Source organism: Myotis nattereri, assembly GCF_964212035.1.
Source record: "Myotis nattereri genome assembly, chromosome: 3".
Classification (NCBI taxonomy): Eukaryota; Metazoa; Chordata; class Mammalia; order Chiroptera; family Vespertilionidae; genus Myotis; species Myotis nattereri.
In genome coordinates, this window is record NC_138077.1 from 54,966,613 (window position 1) to 54,986,361 (window position 19,749).

Below are 19,749 nucleotides of genomic sequence, written 5' to 3' on the forward strand. Positions count from 1 at the left end.
TAGGGGTTTTTATTTTTTTAAAAAAATATATATTTTATTGATTTTTTACAGAGAGGAAGGGAGAGGGATAGAGAGTCAGAAACATCGATCAGCTGCCTCCTGTACACCCCCCCCTGGGGATGTGCCCTCAACTAAGGTACATGCCCTTGACTGGAATCGAACTCGGGACCTTTCAGTCCGCAGGCTGACGCTCTATCCACTGAGCCAAACCGGTTAGGGCAGGGGTTTTTATTTTTAGGATCGTTAGAGGGAACTCTTGTACTATTTCCACTGAACATTTTCTGGTTTTATGGCCCCACAGAAACAGGTCATAGTAGAAGTAACCTTAATTCACTATTAGCAGGAATTGGTGTCAAATACAATTGTAAATGAAGCCAGTTTCATCCAAAGCTAAATGAAAATTAAGCAAAATTATGTTTATTTACTAAACAGGAGAAAACATAATATGGATTTTTCATAGCTGTATTTTTACTATATTAACAACCTTCATGTTTTTACATTCAGGTATCCTTAGTCTATTGGAGCATGGAGAAGAGTATACATTTTCTCTACCTTGTGCATATGCCCGGTCAATTTTAACTGTTCCTTGGGTGGAACTGGGTGGCAAAGTCAGTGTCAACTGTGCAAAAACTGGTTATTCAGCCAGCATCACTTTTCATACTAAGCCATTTTATGGTGGCAAACTGCACCGGTAAGAACATTGTAATGATATTTGGCTCTTATTCTATCAGTTTGATCCTTTTATTATAACTCCTTACTGTTTTTCTGCTTTGTTTTATGTGAATTGGGGTTGGATTTTTATTCATATTTATTTTTTAATATATTTCATCTTTCAAGGCATTCTGGAAATCATGACCTGGTTTAACAAATAGTGACAGATCTATCTACTCTTGTAAAATTTTCCTGGTTAAATAGCTAACAAGATGTAGAATAGAATTCATAACATGAATATGCAACTTCTGGCTCAATTTCTGCCTTTAAAAGGGATTTAAACTTGGATCCAGATCTCCGTGGAGGCAGCTATTGCTACAGGTTAGTGTAAAACTGCATCTAGCCATTAGAAATGGTTCAAGAAATACAATGAAGGAAGCCAGTGTCTTTAAGCACCAGTATTGAATTGTATCTTTAATTCCATCCAGGAATTGGCCAATTATGTATATTTTTTTCATGGCTTGTTGGTCTCTTTAGCACTAGTCCAGATCGCCCAAACTATATGAGGACAAGCCTTCTAATAGGATCCTCAAAAGGAGACTGGCTCTTTCCTTAAGCTTTTTTTTTTTTTTTCTAAAATATTTTTATTGATTTCAGAGAGGAAGTGAAAGATAGACACATCAGTAATGAGAGAGAATTATTGTTCGGCTGTCCCCTGCATGCACCCCACTAGGGGTCAAGCCCACAACCCGGGCATATGGCCTTGACCAGAATCGAACCCCGGACCCTTCAGTCCACCGGCCGATGCTCTATCCACTGAGCCAAACCGGCTAGGGCTTTCCTTAAGCTTTTGATGTCTATTATGAGATATTCCTGAAGAAAGGATAGTTTTCTTTTTCAACAAAGTTTTTATTGAAGAATAACACATATACAAAAGTATACAAGTTAATTTGATTTTGTGAGTATTTGAGCACTTTGATTTAGACATGGAACATTACTGGCATTCCAGAGTCCTTCCTCCTGCCCTGTTACAGTTATACAGATATGCACATACACACACACACACTTTTTTTTTTTTCTTTTTCACACACTCTTAAGTTAACCACTTACATTCTTCCCACTATCTAACACTGTAGATGAGTTTTGCCTGTTTTTGAAGTCTATATAAATTAAATCATATACTCTGTGCTTTTTCATACCTGACTCATTTTGCTCAAATTATGTTTTTGAGATTCATCCATGTAAAGTCGTAGTTTATTCTCCTTACTGCCTTTTTTCTATTGTATGACTGCCACAATTTATAGTGCTGCTAGGTCAGTGTTTGGTGAACATATATATGAATTTCTGAGGTAGATATGTAGGAGTGAAATTGCTGGTTGTAGGATATGAAGTTGAACTTCATTAGATATTGCCAGTTTCTTTTTTTATTGATTTCAGAGAGAGGGAGGGGGAGAATGAGATAGAAACATCAATGATGAGAGAGAATCATTGGTCGGCTGCCTCCTGCATGCCCCCTCCTGGGGATTGAGCCAGCAACCCGGGTATGTAGCCTATAGGGAATCCAACCATCTCCTCCTCGTTTGTGAGTCTGTACTCAACCACTGAGCCACACCAGCCGGGCACTGCCAGTTTTTCTTAAGTGGGTATACCAAAATACTCTCCCTTCAATCCTGTATGAGACTTTTAGGTCCATATAGCTATTTTACTTCTTTTTCATTGGATGAGTAGTATTCAACAATCTTAGAAGTGGAAAGAAAGACTAATTAGCTCCCAGGCATTGAATAAGCCTTTAATTTATGGATTCCAAAACACTGAAGCAGAGATTAAAAAAAAAAAAATACAGATAACCCAAACAGAACCACTAGGCATTGTCAGAACCCTTACAGAAGGTGGTTCACACTTTGTTATATGTACTTCTAATTAGGCTCTATAGTAACCACAGGATTCAAACCTTAAAATTAGAAGGGACTTTGGAAGTCACTGGACTGACATTTACTAGGCACATAAATCCCTTTGCGACATGCCTAACAACTGATTGTTCAGTATGTGTTGGAACATTATCAGAACAGAAGTCATTGGCAGCCCATGGCATTTCAGACTCCCTTTACTTATATGAAGTTAGAGCTGAAATCTACATCTCTGTAACATGCTTAGCACTGGTGAAACCATTTTCCAAAGTATAGAACTGAATAAAATGCTTAGGGGAAAACAAATACAGGGATAAATTTTCCAAACCCAGCACTTTTTTTTGTTTTGTTAATTCTCACCCGAGGGCATATTTTCCATTGATTTTTTTCTTTCTTTCTTTTTTTTAGAGAAAATGGAAGGGGGGAGGGAGAGAGAGAAAATAAAAACCACATCAATGTGAGAGAGACATATTGATTGGTTCGCTACCACACTTGCCCTAACCGAGGTATGTGCCCTTGACCGGGAATTAAATCAGGGAGAGAGAAGGAGAGACGAGAGATTGAGATTGAAATCCCACAGGACTTACCTATAAAAACATTTTTTAAAATGATATTTATATACAGACTTATTCTCTTGATTGTTTTGTATTATTTTCCACAATATGGCTGTAAGCTTTTGATAGACTGGTACTGTTTGGGATCTGTACAGTGCTTTCATTGCATCTATACAGTGCTGTGTATGTAGTATGTGATTTGTGTATTTTTCTTGGGAAATATGGTTAAGTGTGAGTTTCTTCCTTGGGATAGAGTCAGTCTACTGTATCAAATTATAGCTTTCTCGATGATCCTTTGACCTATCACTGGTTACTACTTAGATATGAAACCTTGGATTAGATTTTTTTGGAGCTTTATCTCCTTTAGGATAACCATTCAGAGGTTTGAAAATAGCTGTTTAAGCTTTCTTCATGTTAAATAAACTGAGAGTTCCATTTACAAGCTTTTCTACATTGGTTCTGTGACTAGAAATCTCTCCAGGGAGAGATCTTTTTATTTTTTTTATCTGTTTTCCCTTTTTTTGTTTTGTTTTTTTGTTAATCTTCACCTGAGGATATTTTTCCATTGATCTTTTGGAGAGAGTGGAAGACAGAGAGAAACATCTATATGAGAGAAACACATCAATTGGTTGCCTCCTTCACTCACCCCAACCAGGGCCCGGGCTGGGAAGGAGCCTCCAACCAAGGTACATGCCCTTGACCGGAATCAAACCCGGGACCCTTCGGTCTGCAGGCCAACACTCTACCCACTGAGCAAAACCAGCTAGGGCCAGGAAGAGATCTTAATTAAGATCTTTAATGAATAGTTATTGAAGACTTTCCTTCTTTCATTATATTCAAAGTGTTCTCCAGTGTGAATTCTCAGATTATGTAAGTGTGGCTCAGTGAGTAAAGGGTTTCCCATACTTATTTCATTTAATCTTATGTCTGCTGTGTGAATTCTCTGGTACTCAACAAGAGATTTTCTCCTGTGAAAGACTTTTCCGCATTTATTGTGTGTATAGGATTTTTCCCCAATATGAGTTGTCTTGTCTTGTGTGCACTGAGGAAGGACAGAGCTCCAGCTAAAGGCTCTTCCAGTTGATTACAGAGATAGTACTTTTTATATATATATTTTTATTGATTTCAGAGAGGAAGGGAGAGACAAAGAGAGATAGAAACATCGATGATAGAATCATTGATCGGCTGCTTCCTACATACCCCACACTGGGGATTGACCCCACAACCCAGACATGTGCCCTGACCAGGAATCGAACCATGACCTCCTGGTTCATAGATTGACACTGAACCACGCTGGCCGGGCAATATGTGTGATTCTTCTTCCCTTCTCCAGTTCTCTTCATGCTGCCCTTGCTGTGGAGCTGTACTAAGCAGCAAGGATCCCATGTAACCCAGCATGCATGAACAGGGACCTAGGGCTTGTTATTTGTCAAGTGGAAAGGCTTGTGAGGGAGATAAGATAACTTGAGAAATTGTGCTGTGGCAGTAAAAGAGAGATCAAGTGAGGATATTTGACTATAAAACAATCTTGTTAGAAAAGTATGGGGAATACTTACCTGGCAAGGGAGATACCATGATCACGAAGGTGGTTTTCCCAGGGCGAGGCTTATCCCTTGCACTCCGGATGTGCTGACCCCTGCGACTTCCCCAAATGTGGGAAACGCGACCGCATAATTTGTGGTAGTGGTGGTGTGGGGGGGATTATGGGGAGCAGGAGGGGAGACATCCACTTGGTCTCTGATCTTGTTCGTGGGGATTCTGTTGGTTGAGTGCCTGGAAGGAGGTGGGTGGCCTTCAGGTACGGCGTGGCTAGCACTGCTAACCAGCCATCACAGGCTCTAGAATAAAACCAATCTTGAACCCATAAAATATATATATATGATGGATTATTGTTCTTCGGTTCTCAGAATATAGTTCTGGGTATGTGTGGGCGGAGAAGGGAAGAGATAAAGTATTCAATGTCATCGCCTCATACTCTGTTTGGTTAGAGATAAATTTCCAAGGGCGGGAACAATGTTGGCAAGTGGGATCAAAGAGGAAATATGGATATCATAAGAAACATTCAGTCAGGCAAAACCCCTAGCAATGTAATTACTTATGTTCAGATGCTTTGAAGTATAACCCAGAGTTCCCACCCCTGCTGTAATCAGATGACTTATAGTCATAGTGTTCTTTGTGTCCTCTGAGCTATAGTTATGCCTACTTTGATTTTGAATGTTTGGTTTCCTCTTGGATTCCAAACCTGTGTAAACCTTGATCTTTAAAATCTGGTTCACTGATCGTTTGCTTATTGTCTCCTATACCCCTGCCTTGAGCTCTGAGTTTATAGACCATTGACTTCTCTTGATAAAGAACTATGGACTCCCTGAATCCAACATGTCCTTCTGATGCCTCGGCCCTTGGCTTGTAACTGAAAAAGGCTAGTTAGGATTCTTGAGCTTCACCTTCAGGCTTTGGCCTTTTGGATTCCCTTGTGAATTCAGATAAACCATAATCTGTCACACTGATTAGACCCTAAACTACCACTGTTCTCTGAGTTCTGAATGTCTGTCTAACCTGACCCTGTTGTTATTTGTGTTCATTGGTGAACATAAAATACTTCATTAAAAATAATTAGACCTGTTCCTATTCCTTCATTTGTACTGCATCCTGTCTGTTGATAAACCAGCCAGATAACTAAATCTTTATTCATCTTTCAACAATTTTAGTGTTTGAGTTCTGAGTTCTGTGTTAATAATAGGTTTTGTATACTAGTGCTCTTTTAATTTTTCTATTTTGTTTGTCAAGAGAATTTTTAAATTTTAATATGACTTCTGTTTTTCTACCTCTTTTTTAAAAATAAATTTTTATTGATTTCAGAGAGGAAGGGAGAGGGGAAACGAGCTAGAAACATCAATGATGAGAGAGAATCATTGATTGGCTGCCTGCTGCACACACCCTACTGGGGATTGAGCCCATAACCTGGGCATATGCTCTTGACCGTAATCGAACCCAGGGCCCTTCAGTCCACAGGCTGACACTCTGTCCACTGAGCCACACCGCCTAGGGCTGTCTTTCTACCTCTTACTGATTTTTCTGGTTTCTATATTTAATTTAAAATTAGGCTTATGTGATTTTATACAGAATTGATATAGCCAGCACTTCAAAATAGAGACTCTAAACTTTTACATAAATAGGACTAGTTTTTAAAAAGTTAAATAGGTTATTTATTATAACATTTTCCAACTGTGATAAAAAAAAATAAATGTTAATATTTTTCGTATCCCTATTTAGTTTTAATATTATAATAGTTTTGTTAGTAGCAAGCATTTTTAAAGATCACACTTGGTGATTATTTATGATAATTAAGTCTCAAAGAGTCCCAGTGTTCTATCTAAAGATTAAAGTTGATGTTATTTGAAAAAATTACTATGAAGCTAACATGGATTTACAGAGTGACTTTGGCACTGACATTGAAGTGAGCTGGATAACTAATTAATTTAAAGAATTCCCAGAGTATGTTCTTGGGTTTCAGAATCTGAAGAAAAAGCACAATATCAATTTATTATAGCAAATCTTTTTTTCTGCGTGCTTCTAGGGTTACCGGTGAAGTAAAGCACAATAGTAGCAACACTGTGGTGTGCAAAGTGCAAGGGGAATGGAATAGTGTTCTTGAGTTCACTTACAGCAATGGAGAGACAAAGAATGTGGACTTGACTAAATTGGCAGTGACGAAGAAAAGAGTAAGGCCTCTGGAGCAGCAGGACCCATTTGAATCCAGGTACGTCATCTGTGCATCCACCCAGCAAAGAGTCAGAAACTCTGGATCTTAATCTAAGCCTTTTTACTTACGGTCTTGGACAAGTCACTTCACCAGTTTGCATCAGTTTCCTCATCTGTAAATTCAAAGAGTTTGGTCTGATCGGATGCTCTTAAACCCCTTACCAGCTATGGCATTATATATACACAGTCACATTTTAGTAAAAGTCAAACATTGCTAAACTGGGCAAAATATTAACATTTAACAGAAAGTATTACTACTATCCTTACCATGGAAACTCATACACATCTATAACAATGAAAGCATAATATGCTAATTAGACTGGACGTCCTTCCAGACGAAGCCAGGGCTGCGAGGGAAGCCTGAGTCCCGGGTGCCAGAGGGAAGCCGGTGCCAGCAGCCGGGGGAAGGGAGGCCTACTCCTGCATAAATTTCGTGCATCGGGCCTCTAGTTATTAATAAAAAGACAGATACCACCCTCCCCACTAGTAGAAAAATGGGCAAAGGACAGAAAGAGGTAAGAGGTAGCTCACAAAAATAGAGAGGAAAATGCCCATTAAGAAAATGAAAAAAATGTTCAGTGTAATGAGAATTCAAAGAAATATGAATTAAACAATAAGACAAATTTTTAAAATAATTCCCTTTTGAGGGAAAAGTGAGCAAGTAGACATTTTCATACAGCAGGTTAGAAGGTAAATTAGAACAGCCTTCCTGTAGAGTATTTTGGCAATATATGTTATAGGCCTTTAAAAGTAAGTGAAATGGATCTAAATGTGTTAATAAGGTACAGCCTCCAAAATGTGTTGACAGTGGTTACTTCTGGAAAGGAGTACAGGGATCTGAGATAGGAAAGAGATCACCCTTGCTTGCATTTTGTATCATGTGGAAGTATTACTGTATCAATTTTAAATGGAATAAAGAAAATACAGGAAAGCACTATAATAATAAAAGCATAACATGCTAATTAGACCAGACAGCCGAACGACCTTCTGGACAAAGCTGGGGCTGCCAGGGCCGAGCCCCTTGCACGAATTTTGTGCATTTGGCCTCTAGTTAAATATATTAAGTTAAATCACATAAATGGAACCATACAATTTAGATGAGTAAAAGGATTAAATACCCATTAACCAAAGACTGGGGTTGGGTCAAAAAATAAAACAGTAGTGATTGAAGTAAAAATTTTTTCTAGGTATTTATCTTAAAGAAGAGATTCTCCAGGTTTGGTCTGCAGACCCTTGGTATCCTTGAGATCTTTTCAGAGTATCTCCAATTTCTTTCTTTCTTTTTTTTCATAATAATGCTAAGATGTTATTTACCTATTTCACTCTGCTGCCACTTGCTTTGGTGGTGCCAAAGCAATGGTATAGCACTGCTGGGCCTTAACACAAATCAAGGCAATGGCACCAAATTGGACACCAAGTAGTCATTGTAGTCTTCACTACTGTGTACTTGCAATTTGTAAAATGCCAGTTTCTTATAAAATAAATCTTTTTAATATTTTACATGACACATTGGGAGTAGGCATAAAGCACTTGTGCTAAATCCTGAAGCACAGTGGTTGGTTATCTGGAGGGAAAGCATTTGTGTAGTTGTCTTAGTTACAAGCAAGTTACTCCTTATGAAACACCAATTTTTCTTAAAGGAATGATTGACAAACTGTAGTTGTTCTAATTTCACTATTAGATTTTCTTACAAATAAAGAGTGCAAACATAGCACTTCAAAGAAAAAAATTGAGTATTTGTTGCAAATAGTAAAATTTAAATGGAAAAAACCTAAGTGTTCATCGATGGATAAATAGAGAAGGTGTGTGTGTGTGTGTTTGTGTGTGTGTGTACATGCGCATATATAAGGAAATAGTATTCAGACATAAAAAAATGAAGGAAATCCTGCCATTTGTGACAACATGGATGGACCTTGAGGGCATTATGCTACGTGAAATAAGCCAGACAAAGACAAACACTATATGATGTCAGTTGTATGTGGAACCCAAGGTGGGGGAGGGGGAACACTGCACCATTGGTAAGAATATAAATTAGTTCAGGCAGCATGGAAAATAGTATGGATATTCTGCAAAAAATTGATAACAGGACATTAACATCAGCAATGTGATATCAGTATTTCTTATAACTCATAGGCATGAAATTATAGATCTTATTTAGGAAATGTAATTTTTTAAAATTGCTGTTAATTTTGAGGGTATCAGTTCTATTTACTATCTTTGTTTAAGAATGTTTGTGACGCCTTGACCGGTTTGGCTCAGTGGATAGAGTGTCAGCCTGCGGACTGAAGGGTCCCAGGTTCGATTCTGGTCAAGGGCAATAACTTAGTTGCGGGCACAGCCCCAGTAGGGGGTGTGCAGGAGACAACTGATCGATGTTTCTCTCTCATCCATGTTTCTTTTTTTTCTTTTTTTATTGATTTTTTACAAAGAGGAAGGGAGAGGGATAGAGAGTTAGAAACATCGATGAGAGAGAAACATTGATCAGCTGCCTCCTGCACACCTCCTACTAGGGATGTGCCTGCAACCAAGGTACATGCCCTTGACTGGAATCAAACCTGGGACCTTTCAGTCTGCAGGCCGACGCTCTATCCACTGAGCCAAACCGGTTAGGGCTCTCATCCATGTTTCTAACTCTCTATTTCTCTCCCTTCCTCTCTGTAAAAAAATCAATAAATTATCTTTTTTTAAAAAAAGAATGTGAAATGTGTGATTTTCTGATTTCAGGCGATTGTGGAAAAATGTGACTGACTCTCTGAGGGAATCTGAAATTGATAAGGCCACAGAGCATAAACGCACCCTGGAAGAACGCCAGAGGGCTGAAGAAAGGCATCGTATTGAAACGGGCACACCCTGGAAAACCAAGTACTTTATTAAAGAGGTATGTTCTCCCTGTCTTCCGACCAAAACTCGTCTGCTTAGTGGGCACTTTAGCTTACTAAGCTTTCTTGATTGTCATTACACACCTCCATTTCTGAAAATAGCCCAGCTTAAGCATGAGCTGATTTATGAGCTTCTCACAATTTGTTAAAATAATTAACCAGCAGTTCAAATGATTTAGATTATTTCTTTTAATTGATCCTAAAGAGGAGAGCGGGGGGAAGGGATCAAAAGGAGGGGGAGGAGAGAGATATTGAGAGAGAGAAACATCAAACAGTTGACTCCAGCACACCTCCTACCTGGGATCGAACTGGCAACCCCTTTGTGCATGGACGGTGCCCAACCAACTACGCCAATCCGGCTAGGGTCCAGAGACCACATTTTAAGGGAGACATGAGAAACTTAATTAGCTACACAAGGGATAGTGAAGTGACTAGAATTTTTGCAGCATTTAAGGAAAAAATAATGAAGTGGCGTATTTAGCCTAAAAAATAGAAAATAAGGGCTATTTATTATCATCTTCACATATATTCATTATCATCTTCAAATATATCACATAGAACTTTTTTTTAAATATATTTTTATTGATTTCATAGAGGAAGGGAGAGGGAAAGAGTCAGAAACATCAATGATGAGAATCATTGATCGGCTGCCTCCTGTATGCCCCCTACTGGGGATCAAGCCCACAACCTAGGCATGTGCCCTGACCAGGAATCAAACCAGTGACCTCCTGGTTCATAGGTTGATGCTGAACCACTGAACCACCTTGGCTGGTCTCACATAGAACTTTTTAATCAATTCTAACAGCAGGCTTGAGCTAAGCCCAAGAAGCACATTTTGAGTTTAACATAAGACATTATATAACAATAAAAAAAAAAATACAGTAATAGCAGAGTAGATTTTATGGTAATGTGATCTCCACCCCCAGACCTATACAAAAGAAGAGTATAATGCACTATTTACAGTTAGACTAAATGATTTCTGAAGTCTTTTCTAAATTTAAAGATTTTGTTTTGTTTTGTTGATTACTTTCTGGTAGGACTCAGAAAGGTGAATAATGAACCAGATCTGATATCAAGAAAAGTTTTCTTGTCTATAGCCAAGTCTAAGGACACACATTGAATTTTCGTGTTGGTCCATCAGGATAGAATCTGGAAAAAGTAATTTGAGTGTGATTTTTACATAGTTATTGCTCTTAAAATCTCATAGTTTGTTATAGTAGTTTCATTGCTTCCATTTTCTAGTCTTTGGATATCTAATATAAATACCATTTCATGAATAGAAATAAAAAGGGAAAGTATTTTATATCTCTGCATTTTTATATATAAGAATAAGCCCTTTAATTACTATTCAAATTCTAGTCTGGTAACCTTGGTTTTTTGTGTTGTTGTTTTTTGTGGTTTTTTTTTTTCATTTCAAGCTCATTAAGAAAGCAGATGTACCAGAAATAGGTTCTAGAAAGAAAAATTTATAAGGCAGGACTTCTTTAAATCATTAAGAATGAACTCTGGGGCTAAAAAGAAAGATACAACCAATGGGATTTTAAAAGATAGACACCCTGTTTCTTGCATGTATACTTGTTTCTTCTCAAAAATTCTTTTTAAAAAAATTTTAATCCTCTGGATATCCTTTCCATTGATTTCCAGAGAGTCGGAGGGAGGGAGGAGGGGGAAAGAGAGAAAACCATTGATGTGAGAGAGACAAATCAATTGGTTGCCTCCTGCAAACACCCCCACAGGGACTGGGGAACATGGGCCAACACTGTAACCACTGTACCAAATTGGCCAGGGCTCAATTCTTTATTTGACAGATGTAATTAAGAGCCTACCACTTAATCTTTTATTACATTTTGCTGTGTTGGATAGACAAATGTAGAAAGTGATGGCAAGCCCTAACCAGTTTGGCTCAGTGGATAGAGCATTGGCCTGCAGACTGAAGGGTCCCAGGTTCGATTCCGGTCAAGGGCATGTACCTTGGTTGTGGGCACATCCCCAGTAGGGGGTGTGCAGGAGGCAGCTGATCCATGTTTCTCTCTCATCGATGTTTTTAACTCTATCCCTCTCCCTACCTCTCTGTAAAAAATCAATAAAATATATTTTTTTTAAAAAAGAAAGTGATGGCAAGATATCCAATAAAAGAGTAAATTTCTTTCAATCATAAGTTACTACCTGATAGTATGGACAGTGATTTTCAATTGGTGTGCTGCAAGAATTTTTAAAACATGCAGTACCTGCCTATTTAGTCAGGAACACTGACCTCTTTTCCTGTAGATTGTCAATTAAAAAAATGACAATAGCCAACACAAACGGTGTCTTGAAACATAAATATATAGGTCATATAACAGAGTTGCATCTTATTGGTTATGTCACATAATAAGGTTGTCTCTGATTGGTTAATTCTTAGTACCAGAAATCCTATTTATATACAAACATAGACACCTGATTTTTTAAAAAGTCACTTTGGAGCAAAAAAGTGTAGGTAGTTACTATTATTATCATTGTAAATCAATCAAAATTACAACTGTTTTTTGTTTTGTTTTGTTTTGTTTTTTGTCAGATCGGCAAAGAAATATATTTTTGCTGCTGCAGAATTTTAGTAATTCATTTGTGTGTGCCATGAGATGAAAAAGGTTGAAAATTGCTGTAGATTAGAGATGCTGACTCAGGTTTGGGCCCCTTTGGGTACTATGGTATTAGCAGGGCTTCCTAAATGATATGCCATGGCACAGCATTCAGCAGAAACATTAGATTTGTGTCATATGTTAATTCCCTAAGTCCATGGAGCAGCCAGGTTGCATCCTATGTGCAGCTGGTCCATGTTGCCATCACATCTGAACAGCACTGTGGAGTACAAGTGATTCTGATGAGGATGGCAGCTAGCTGAAGTTGGTTGGTACCACACAGTTCATAGCAGATTTGGAGCTATTGTCATTGTGCATGGCCCTTTGCTAAGAAGTATCATATGTTATTGAAAGTTGATTTTGTCTCCCCTGTGGTCCTAAATGGAAAAAGGCACTCCATTTAGACGTTTCATAAAGCCTGAAAGCAAAGGCTTTTCCACTTGTTTTGTACTTTCATGCTTACAGACCAGGGAGGAGTTGATCTTAATTAGGTGGAGGAGTAAAGAATAGAGTCAGTTGGTATAAGAGGAAGATAGAGTAACCTTAGAAGGTATAGAGGAACTTAAAGTGGTTCTAGAATCATTTAATTATACCCACCTTCTTTTCCTATTTCTGAGATTTAATGTATGATGTCTTCCACTCCCTTTTATTATACATGTCCAGCAGGATCTATTACTTGTGTCCTCTTAAGTGAATGTTTAACATTTCTTAAGTTGTATATAAATTTAAGCAGGACGGCTTTTATAGTACAATAGACCATATTGGAGTCAGATGGACTAAGTGTGAGCCCCAGCTCTCACCTTGTATAGTTTATTTACGCTTAGAACTGCAGTTTCCTCATTGTAAAATGTGGATAAATATATGGAAGGTGCACTAAAAAGTACTCTGCTCCTTCCTTAGTAAAGTTGGGCAACTCGTTTCACTTCTCAGAGCCTCAGTTTCTTCATCTGTAAAATGAGATGGATGTTCAGATGGCATGTCTTAATTTCTGAACCAGCCTTCTGTAATGTAGTTAGGTAGCCACATCTTTTTTCAAAGACAAGTATAGGTGCTGAGAATTAACAACCAGGTGATTTGCTGTAATAAACAACTTAATGGCTGCTGTTGTTAAAGAAAAATTATTCTGATACATTAAAAATGGCAAGGAAGACTTTACTCAAGACTATTGCCATAGAATAGAGAGATTGAACTCAACTCTGAATATAGAACAAGTGGGAATTTATAGCCAATGGGCAGGGTGAGGAAGTGAATGGAAAATTACTAAGAGGAACTTGTTTGGATATCATGGATGGGGGGGAGGGAAAAGAGGCACTTGATTAGATATTAAGGATGAGAGAAGTTTGATTAGCTATTAAGAATGAGGTGATTCTTGATAAACTGGTTTATCAGGATGTGCTTTTGCCAAAACTGGGCTCAGCAGGCCAAGATAAGGCTTAGTCAAGGAGAGAGTCCTTGTCACTACGAGCCAAATAATTGGTGGCCTTAAATCATTTTTGGAACAAGGTAGAGTAAATATATAAAAAATATTTTTAAAATATAAATAAACTGAAGGAGGTTGGGGTTAAGGACAGAGTTTCAAATCCTGCTGACTTCTCCTACTCCCATAAACACTGAACTCCAGTCATAGCTTTTGGGACCTCAATTCTGCCAAGCTCCCACCCTAGTATTATGCATTTGCTGCAGCTCTCTTTTCCTCACTTGGTCTTTAGTTCAGTCTCTGACTTAATCTCCTTGTGGTATCCTATTCACAGGAACAAGGGAAAACTAATGGAGTTGAGTCAGGAAAGAACTAGGAAACAATACTTAGATACTAGAGATGCCAGTTGAGATGGAGAGAACAGGTAGTCTGTTCATGACTATTTATTCATGCTCCGCCTGCTGTCTATTGTTATGCCCAGATTTCAGGATCCCCAAAAGACTACCAGGGAGCCAGCCAAGTCCGATGCAAAAGCAAAGAGTCTTTATTCGAGCTATTTCGGCTCCCCGACCACACTCACCGACGCAGCGGCAAGCGGCAGAGAGAGCTAGCCCTGTGGGAAGAGGGGTCTTATGGGGTATGGAGTAAGAGGAGGAGAGAGGACTGTGGGCCCTGCCGATTGGCCAGGCGCAAGTCGGTGTCTTGTTACACAGGATGTGGTCATATCTATGGCGCACACTTCCCTTGATTGTCATTGGTTAGTTTAAAGAAATCCTGGGTGTGGCTAGCAGAGGCTTGGGCTTCCGGGAAGAAGCTCCTTGCTGAGCACGTGGCTAAGGCTGCTGCCCAAAAATGGAGGATCCGGGGTAAGATGGAGAGCATAGCCCTCGCCCTTTCATCTATCACTCTGGGTGAGCCTCAATCTGCAACATTTTGGCAAAATTGGCAGAATTACTACAGATGACTTCTGCAAAAGAAAGTGTTTGTAGGGCACAAACTAGATCCCCCTAAACCAGAATGCTCACCCAATTCTAGCTAAGCCACAGGCATTGCTTTATGTCATAATTAACCACAGAGGGTTTTTTTTCTTTACAGAAACTCTAGTTTTTAAATGTGAGAACAGAATGCCATTTCAATGAAGGTGTTGCTTCTAATTCTGGTTACTGCTTCTGAAAATATTAGAGGAATCGTTCTTTAACTTATTCTTCTACTTGTTTCAGGGAGATGGCTGGGTTTATCACAAACCCCTTTGGAAAATAATTCCAACAACACAACCAGCAGAGTGACACACACTAAGACTCAACCAAATGAAATTCTTCTGTTTACCCAAACCCTCCCAGAATGGAGTTATTGCACTGAGTGACCTACTTCCTGATTGCAGACTGAAACTAGCTAAACATGAATGTATCTATTAGGGCACCATAGAACTACAGCGAGACCAAAGTGTTGAAGAAGCACTATGGACCTCTCACCAACCTGTCCATGTGACGTGAGCAATATCATCTGAAAACCTTTCACCTGACTTGTTAGATGATTGATCTTTATCTAGTTCCTGTTCCTAAAGCTAAATTTAAATCCCCTGTTTTTGCATGGGGGCAGCAGATAAACACAACAGTGAAAAACTCAATGACTTTCATTTCTTTATAGTGAAAAGTGAAGTCTCTTTCAGAGTCTGTGCTTTGCTTTCTGTCAATAACTTAAGTATTCACTACCCATAAACCAAGAGGAGGAGAAAGACGACCCAGAAGTGGATTCAGCCATTGTGCCTGAAATCAGTGTTAAAAAAAAAAATCAACCAGGTCGTACTAACAAGGCATTCTATTCCTTCAAAGAGACTGTGTGCTTGTGTCAGGATCTTATGCATTATCCACCTCTGTCAGAACTCTCTTTTGATTCAAATTATAACCATGGAGAACTTTTTCTTCTGAGCATTTTAATATACTTGAAAACAACATTGACTTGAAAAATTTCAGAACATTTTTCAATACCTAGTTTTATTAAATATTTCACTTGAGAGACAATTTTTTAAATGTGTTCATGTCAATATGATGAGATTTTGGTCTTTCTCAAGAACTGAGGCATTAAAGAACATAGCAGATATTAAGAAATAAAACTGTTACCTTTTTCCACTTGTAGGTTAATATACAGTATTATGTGTTACCCTCTGGATGAGTATGCTTTATCTTACCTCTGTTCACTCAAAATTTAAAACAACTGTTCCTATTTGTCAGTAATTCAGAAGTTATATATGTGACTGAGAGCGTGTATAGTATGGTTTTATTTTCTTTTCAAGGAAACTCAAATGCTGAAGAAAGAGCATGAAATTAAAAGATACAAGGAAATTATATCCAGGTACAAATCTTTTTAAATAAGTGTTTTATTGAGGTTAAAGAATTTCTGGCAACTAAAAGAATAGTGCTAATTACAGCTCTCATCATTCATTCAAGTATTTATTGAGTACCTACTTATGGTGCTCAATACTTGTTACTGCAAGCTACCTTAATTTTCCAAGAGTGGTGCCTTATTCTGTTTCTTCTGATGTGGTCTTCCAATCAGTGTGTGTAATATATACCTGTTATTCACCAGCCATTGAAGGTGGCTGTATCTGTTGCATCATCATTAGAAATTTAAGCTTTGTGCTCTGATAAATTGTGTTTTATTGAAGGGGTTAATAGGAGAAAAACAGCAAAATAATTTTTTCAACAAATTGTAAATAATTGGTTTATGTACAACCATTTTAATGATTCCCTTGTTCATTTTTGCTGTGAAATGCACTGAAAAAAATCTCAAACCAAGTTATAGTTCATGTGTTGGGCAGATTGAAAAATAATAAAACTAGAGAACAATAATGCCTTTGTCTGTTTTATGAATGGAAAGAAATAGGAATTTGATATTTTAGTTGAGTTATTGCCCTGTTCATTTGAAAGACATTAATTTTTCTCTTTAAATCTTCAGGAATCTCTTAAAGGAGTAAATTTAATGAGTTTAAAATTCTTCTGAAAAACAGTACATTTATTAGTGAAATCTCCCCATGTTATTTATCCACCTGACAAGAGCTAGGGCTTTTTCTGTTTATTTATTTGTTTATTTGTTTTATTTATTTTATTTTTAGCTACACCTTTTTAATATTTGGCCAGGGAAATGAGTCTTTGTAGCAATTGCTACATATTTGTATCTCCAGAAAGAGGAAGGAAGAGAGAGAGAGAAATAGAGGGAAACATGGACGGAGTACCAAACCTGCAACCTGGGTATGTGCTCTGATGGGACTTGAACCTGCCCCCATTTGGTGCACAGGACAACGCCCAACCAACTGAGCAACACTGGCTAGGGCTGGGCTAAAGTTGTTTGTTTGTTTTTTTTCTTTTAGTCTCTGTTGTTGAAAGTATTACATACGTCCTCCTTTCCCCCCCCCCCCCCCATTAACTCTGGGCTAACGTTTTAAATGTATACTTTCCTTCTGGCTACTAGGAATTGTATGTTAAGAAGTCCAAGACAGCTTCAGCACTTCTATCTGAGTGCTGCTTAGAGCTATCCCTGTCCTGGAGAGAGACCAGCTCTGACTGATGAGCAGGAGCCTCTCTGCAGAGAAGGACTTGGTGACTGCTGCTTGCCTCTCCCAAGGGTGCTGCCTCCCTTGGCTTGAGGAATTGATGTTCACATAGGAACCAAGCTGGCTCCTCACAGGACCACGCCCACAGGAAAGGGGCTAGAGGAGGAGGCCCCATCCTGGGCCTGGGGAAGGGGTGCAGAGGAGGCAGCACTGGCCACTATCCCGAATAACCATTCTTCCCTACGCTCTGCAGCTGGGGAGAGTTCAGATAGGAGGAGATACCTGCAAAGCATGGAGGGGCAAAGGCTTTCCTTTGGCCTGGTTGGTCTAGTTCAGTGATGGCGAACCTTTTGAGCTCGGCATGTCAGCATTTTGAAAAACCCTAACTTAACTCTGCTGCCGTGTCACATATAGAAATTTTTTGATATTTGCAACCATAGTAAAACTAAGATTTATATTTTTGATATTTATTTTATATATTTAAATGCCATTTAACAAAGAAAAATCAACCAAAAAAATGAGTTTGCATATCACCTCTGACACGCGTGTCACAGGTTCGCCATCACTGGTCTAGTAAGAGCTACAGTGGACAGAAGACCAGGAGCCTCTCACCTGAATGGCTTCAAGAAATAAAAATGCAGTTTGTTATTATTTGTTTGCTTGTTTTGCCACATCCCTCTAATCATTCATTAAGTCAGCAGACCTGTGCTGACCACCTATATGTGCCAAGCACTGGGGCCACAAAGGACTAAGGTACGGACTCTGCTCTGAGTTCAGTGGCCCAGAAGAGGAAAGATACATAGTTAGTAACCAAGATGAGAATTGCCAGAACAGAGAAAAGTCAGCCTTCAATGAAGGGGGTTGAGAGCATGGGAAGGAGGTCATGGAAAAACCCAAGTCGGGAAAACAGAACTAGTATAAACACGGTGCAAAGAAGATTCAATATAAATTTATTTACTTAAAATTATTTCTAGTATTTAGAAAGTCCTTTGTTGTTCTATAGATGTCAATGAAAAGGTAAAATAGTTAGAAAAGTCATCATCACACCAATTTATACCTGGTGTGGCCATATTAATATCAGGCAAAATACTTGTGAAGACAGAGTATTAGCAGACATAAACACTTCATAATGATAAAAATGTTGATTACATTAGAAAGACAACAAAAAGGGAGTAGGGGAGGTAGAAGAAGGCATGGGAAATAAATGGTGATGGAAATAGACTTGACTTGGGGTGAACACAATATAATATACAGATGAGGTATTATAGAATTGTACACCTGAAACCCATATAATTTTATTAATATCACCCTAATTCAATTGAAAATAAAAATTTAAAGCCAAAAAAAAAGAAAGATAACAATCATAAATGTGTTTAATATATAGCTTCAAAATACATGAAGCAACCTTATGGCTTTTGATTGACATAATTAAAAGGAGAAATAGGGCGGGGGGGAAAAGGAGACATATGTAATACCCTTTGTAATACTTTAAGCAATAAAAATAAATTTTTTTTAAAAAAAGGAGAAATAGATAATTCCATAATTATAGTTGGGAATTTAACCCCTTCTCACAGTAGCTGATTGGACAACTAGACAAAAAAGTCAGCAAAGCCACATGATCTAAACACTATCAATCACCTTGACCTAATTCTTATTTATAGAACACTAATCCTATCTCATAAAGAGGGAATATGCTAATTTACCCTCACACCATCACAAAGATGGAGGCACCCACAGCCAATAAGGAGGAAATATGCTAATTGACTGTCACACCCTCAAAGATGGCGGCGCCCACAGCCAATAAGGAGGAAATGTGCTAATTGACTGCTACACACTCAAAGATGGCGGCACCCACAGCCACAAGATGACAATGCCCAGTTCCCTCAGCCCTCCAGCCACCCAGGGCCAGCCCAAGATGCAGGCAAGCCTCAGATGGTGGCTGCCCAGCCACCCAGGGCCGCCTGAGGGTCAGGTAACCAGGCCAGCAGAGGCTTGCACTGCCAGCAGTGGCAGCAGCAGAGGTGTGATGGGGGCGTCGCCTTCCCCTGATCGCCGGGTCGCCTCCCACTCCTGAGGGCTCCCAGACTGTGAGAGCAGACAGGCCAGGCTGAGGGATTCCCCCCCTCCAGTGCAAGAATTATCATGCACCGGGCCTCTAGTATCCTATAACTACAGAATACAGTCAAGTATGCATGATATATTCACCAACTTAGTCACTTGCTGGGCCATAAAACAGGTCCCAATAAATTTGTTTTATTATATTTTAACTAGAGGCCAAGTGCACGGATTCACACACCTGTTGGGGTCCCTCAGCCTGGACTGCGCCCTCTCGCAAACCAGGACCCCTCGGGGGATGTCGAACTGCCAGTTTCAACCCAATTCCCACAGTGCGCAAAGCAGCAGCTGGCCGG

At 38.9% G+C, this 19,749-nt stretch overlaps 1 protein-coding gene across 1 annotated transcript in view; it reads left to right on the plus strand.

Annotated features, from left to right (window-relative positions):
- The window catches only part of OSBPL11 (oxysterol binding protein like 11), an 82,884-nt gene extending 66,274 nt beyond the window's left edge, over positions 1 to 16,610 (plus strand). The window contains exons 10-13 of the mRNA XM_081085388.1: positions 505 to 691; positions 6,690 to 6,872; positions 9,599 to 9,752; positions 15,009 to 16,610. Coding sequence (XP_080941514.1) covers positions 505 to 691; positions 6,690 to 6,872; positions 9,599 to 9,752; positions 15,009 to 15,074 — 590 coding nt within the window. The 3' untranslated portion in view covers positions 15,075 to 16,610. The remainder of the gene's footprint in view (positions 1 to 504; positions 692 to 6,689; positions 6,873 to 9,598; positions 9,753 to 15,008) is intronic.
- Positions 16,611 to 19,749: the final 3,139 nt, after the last annotated feature.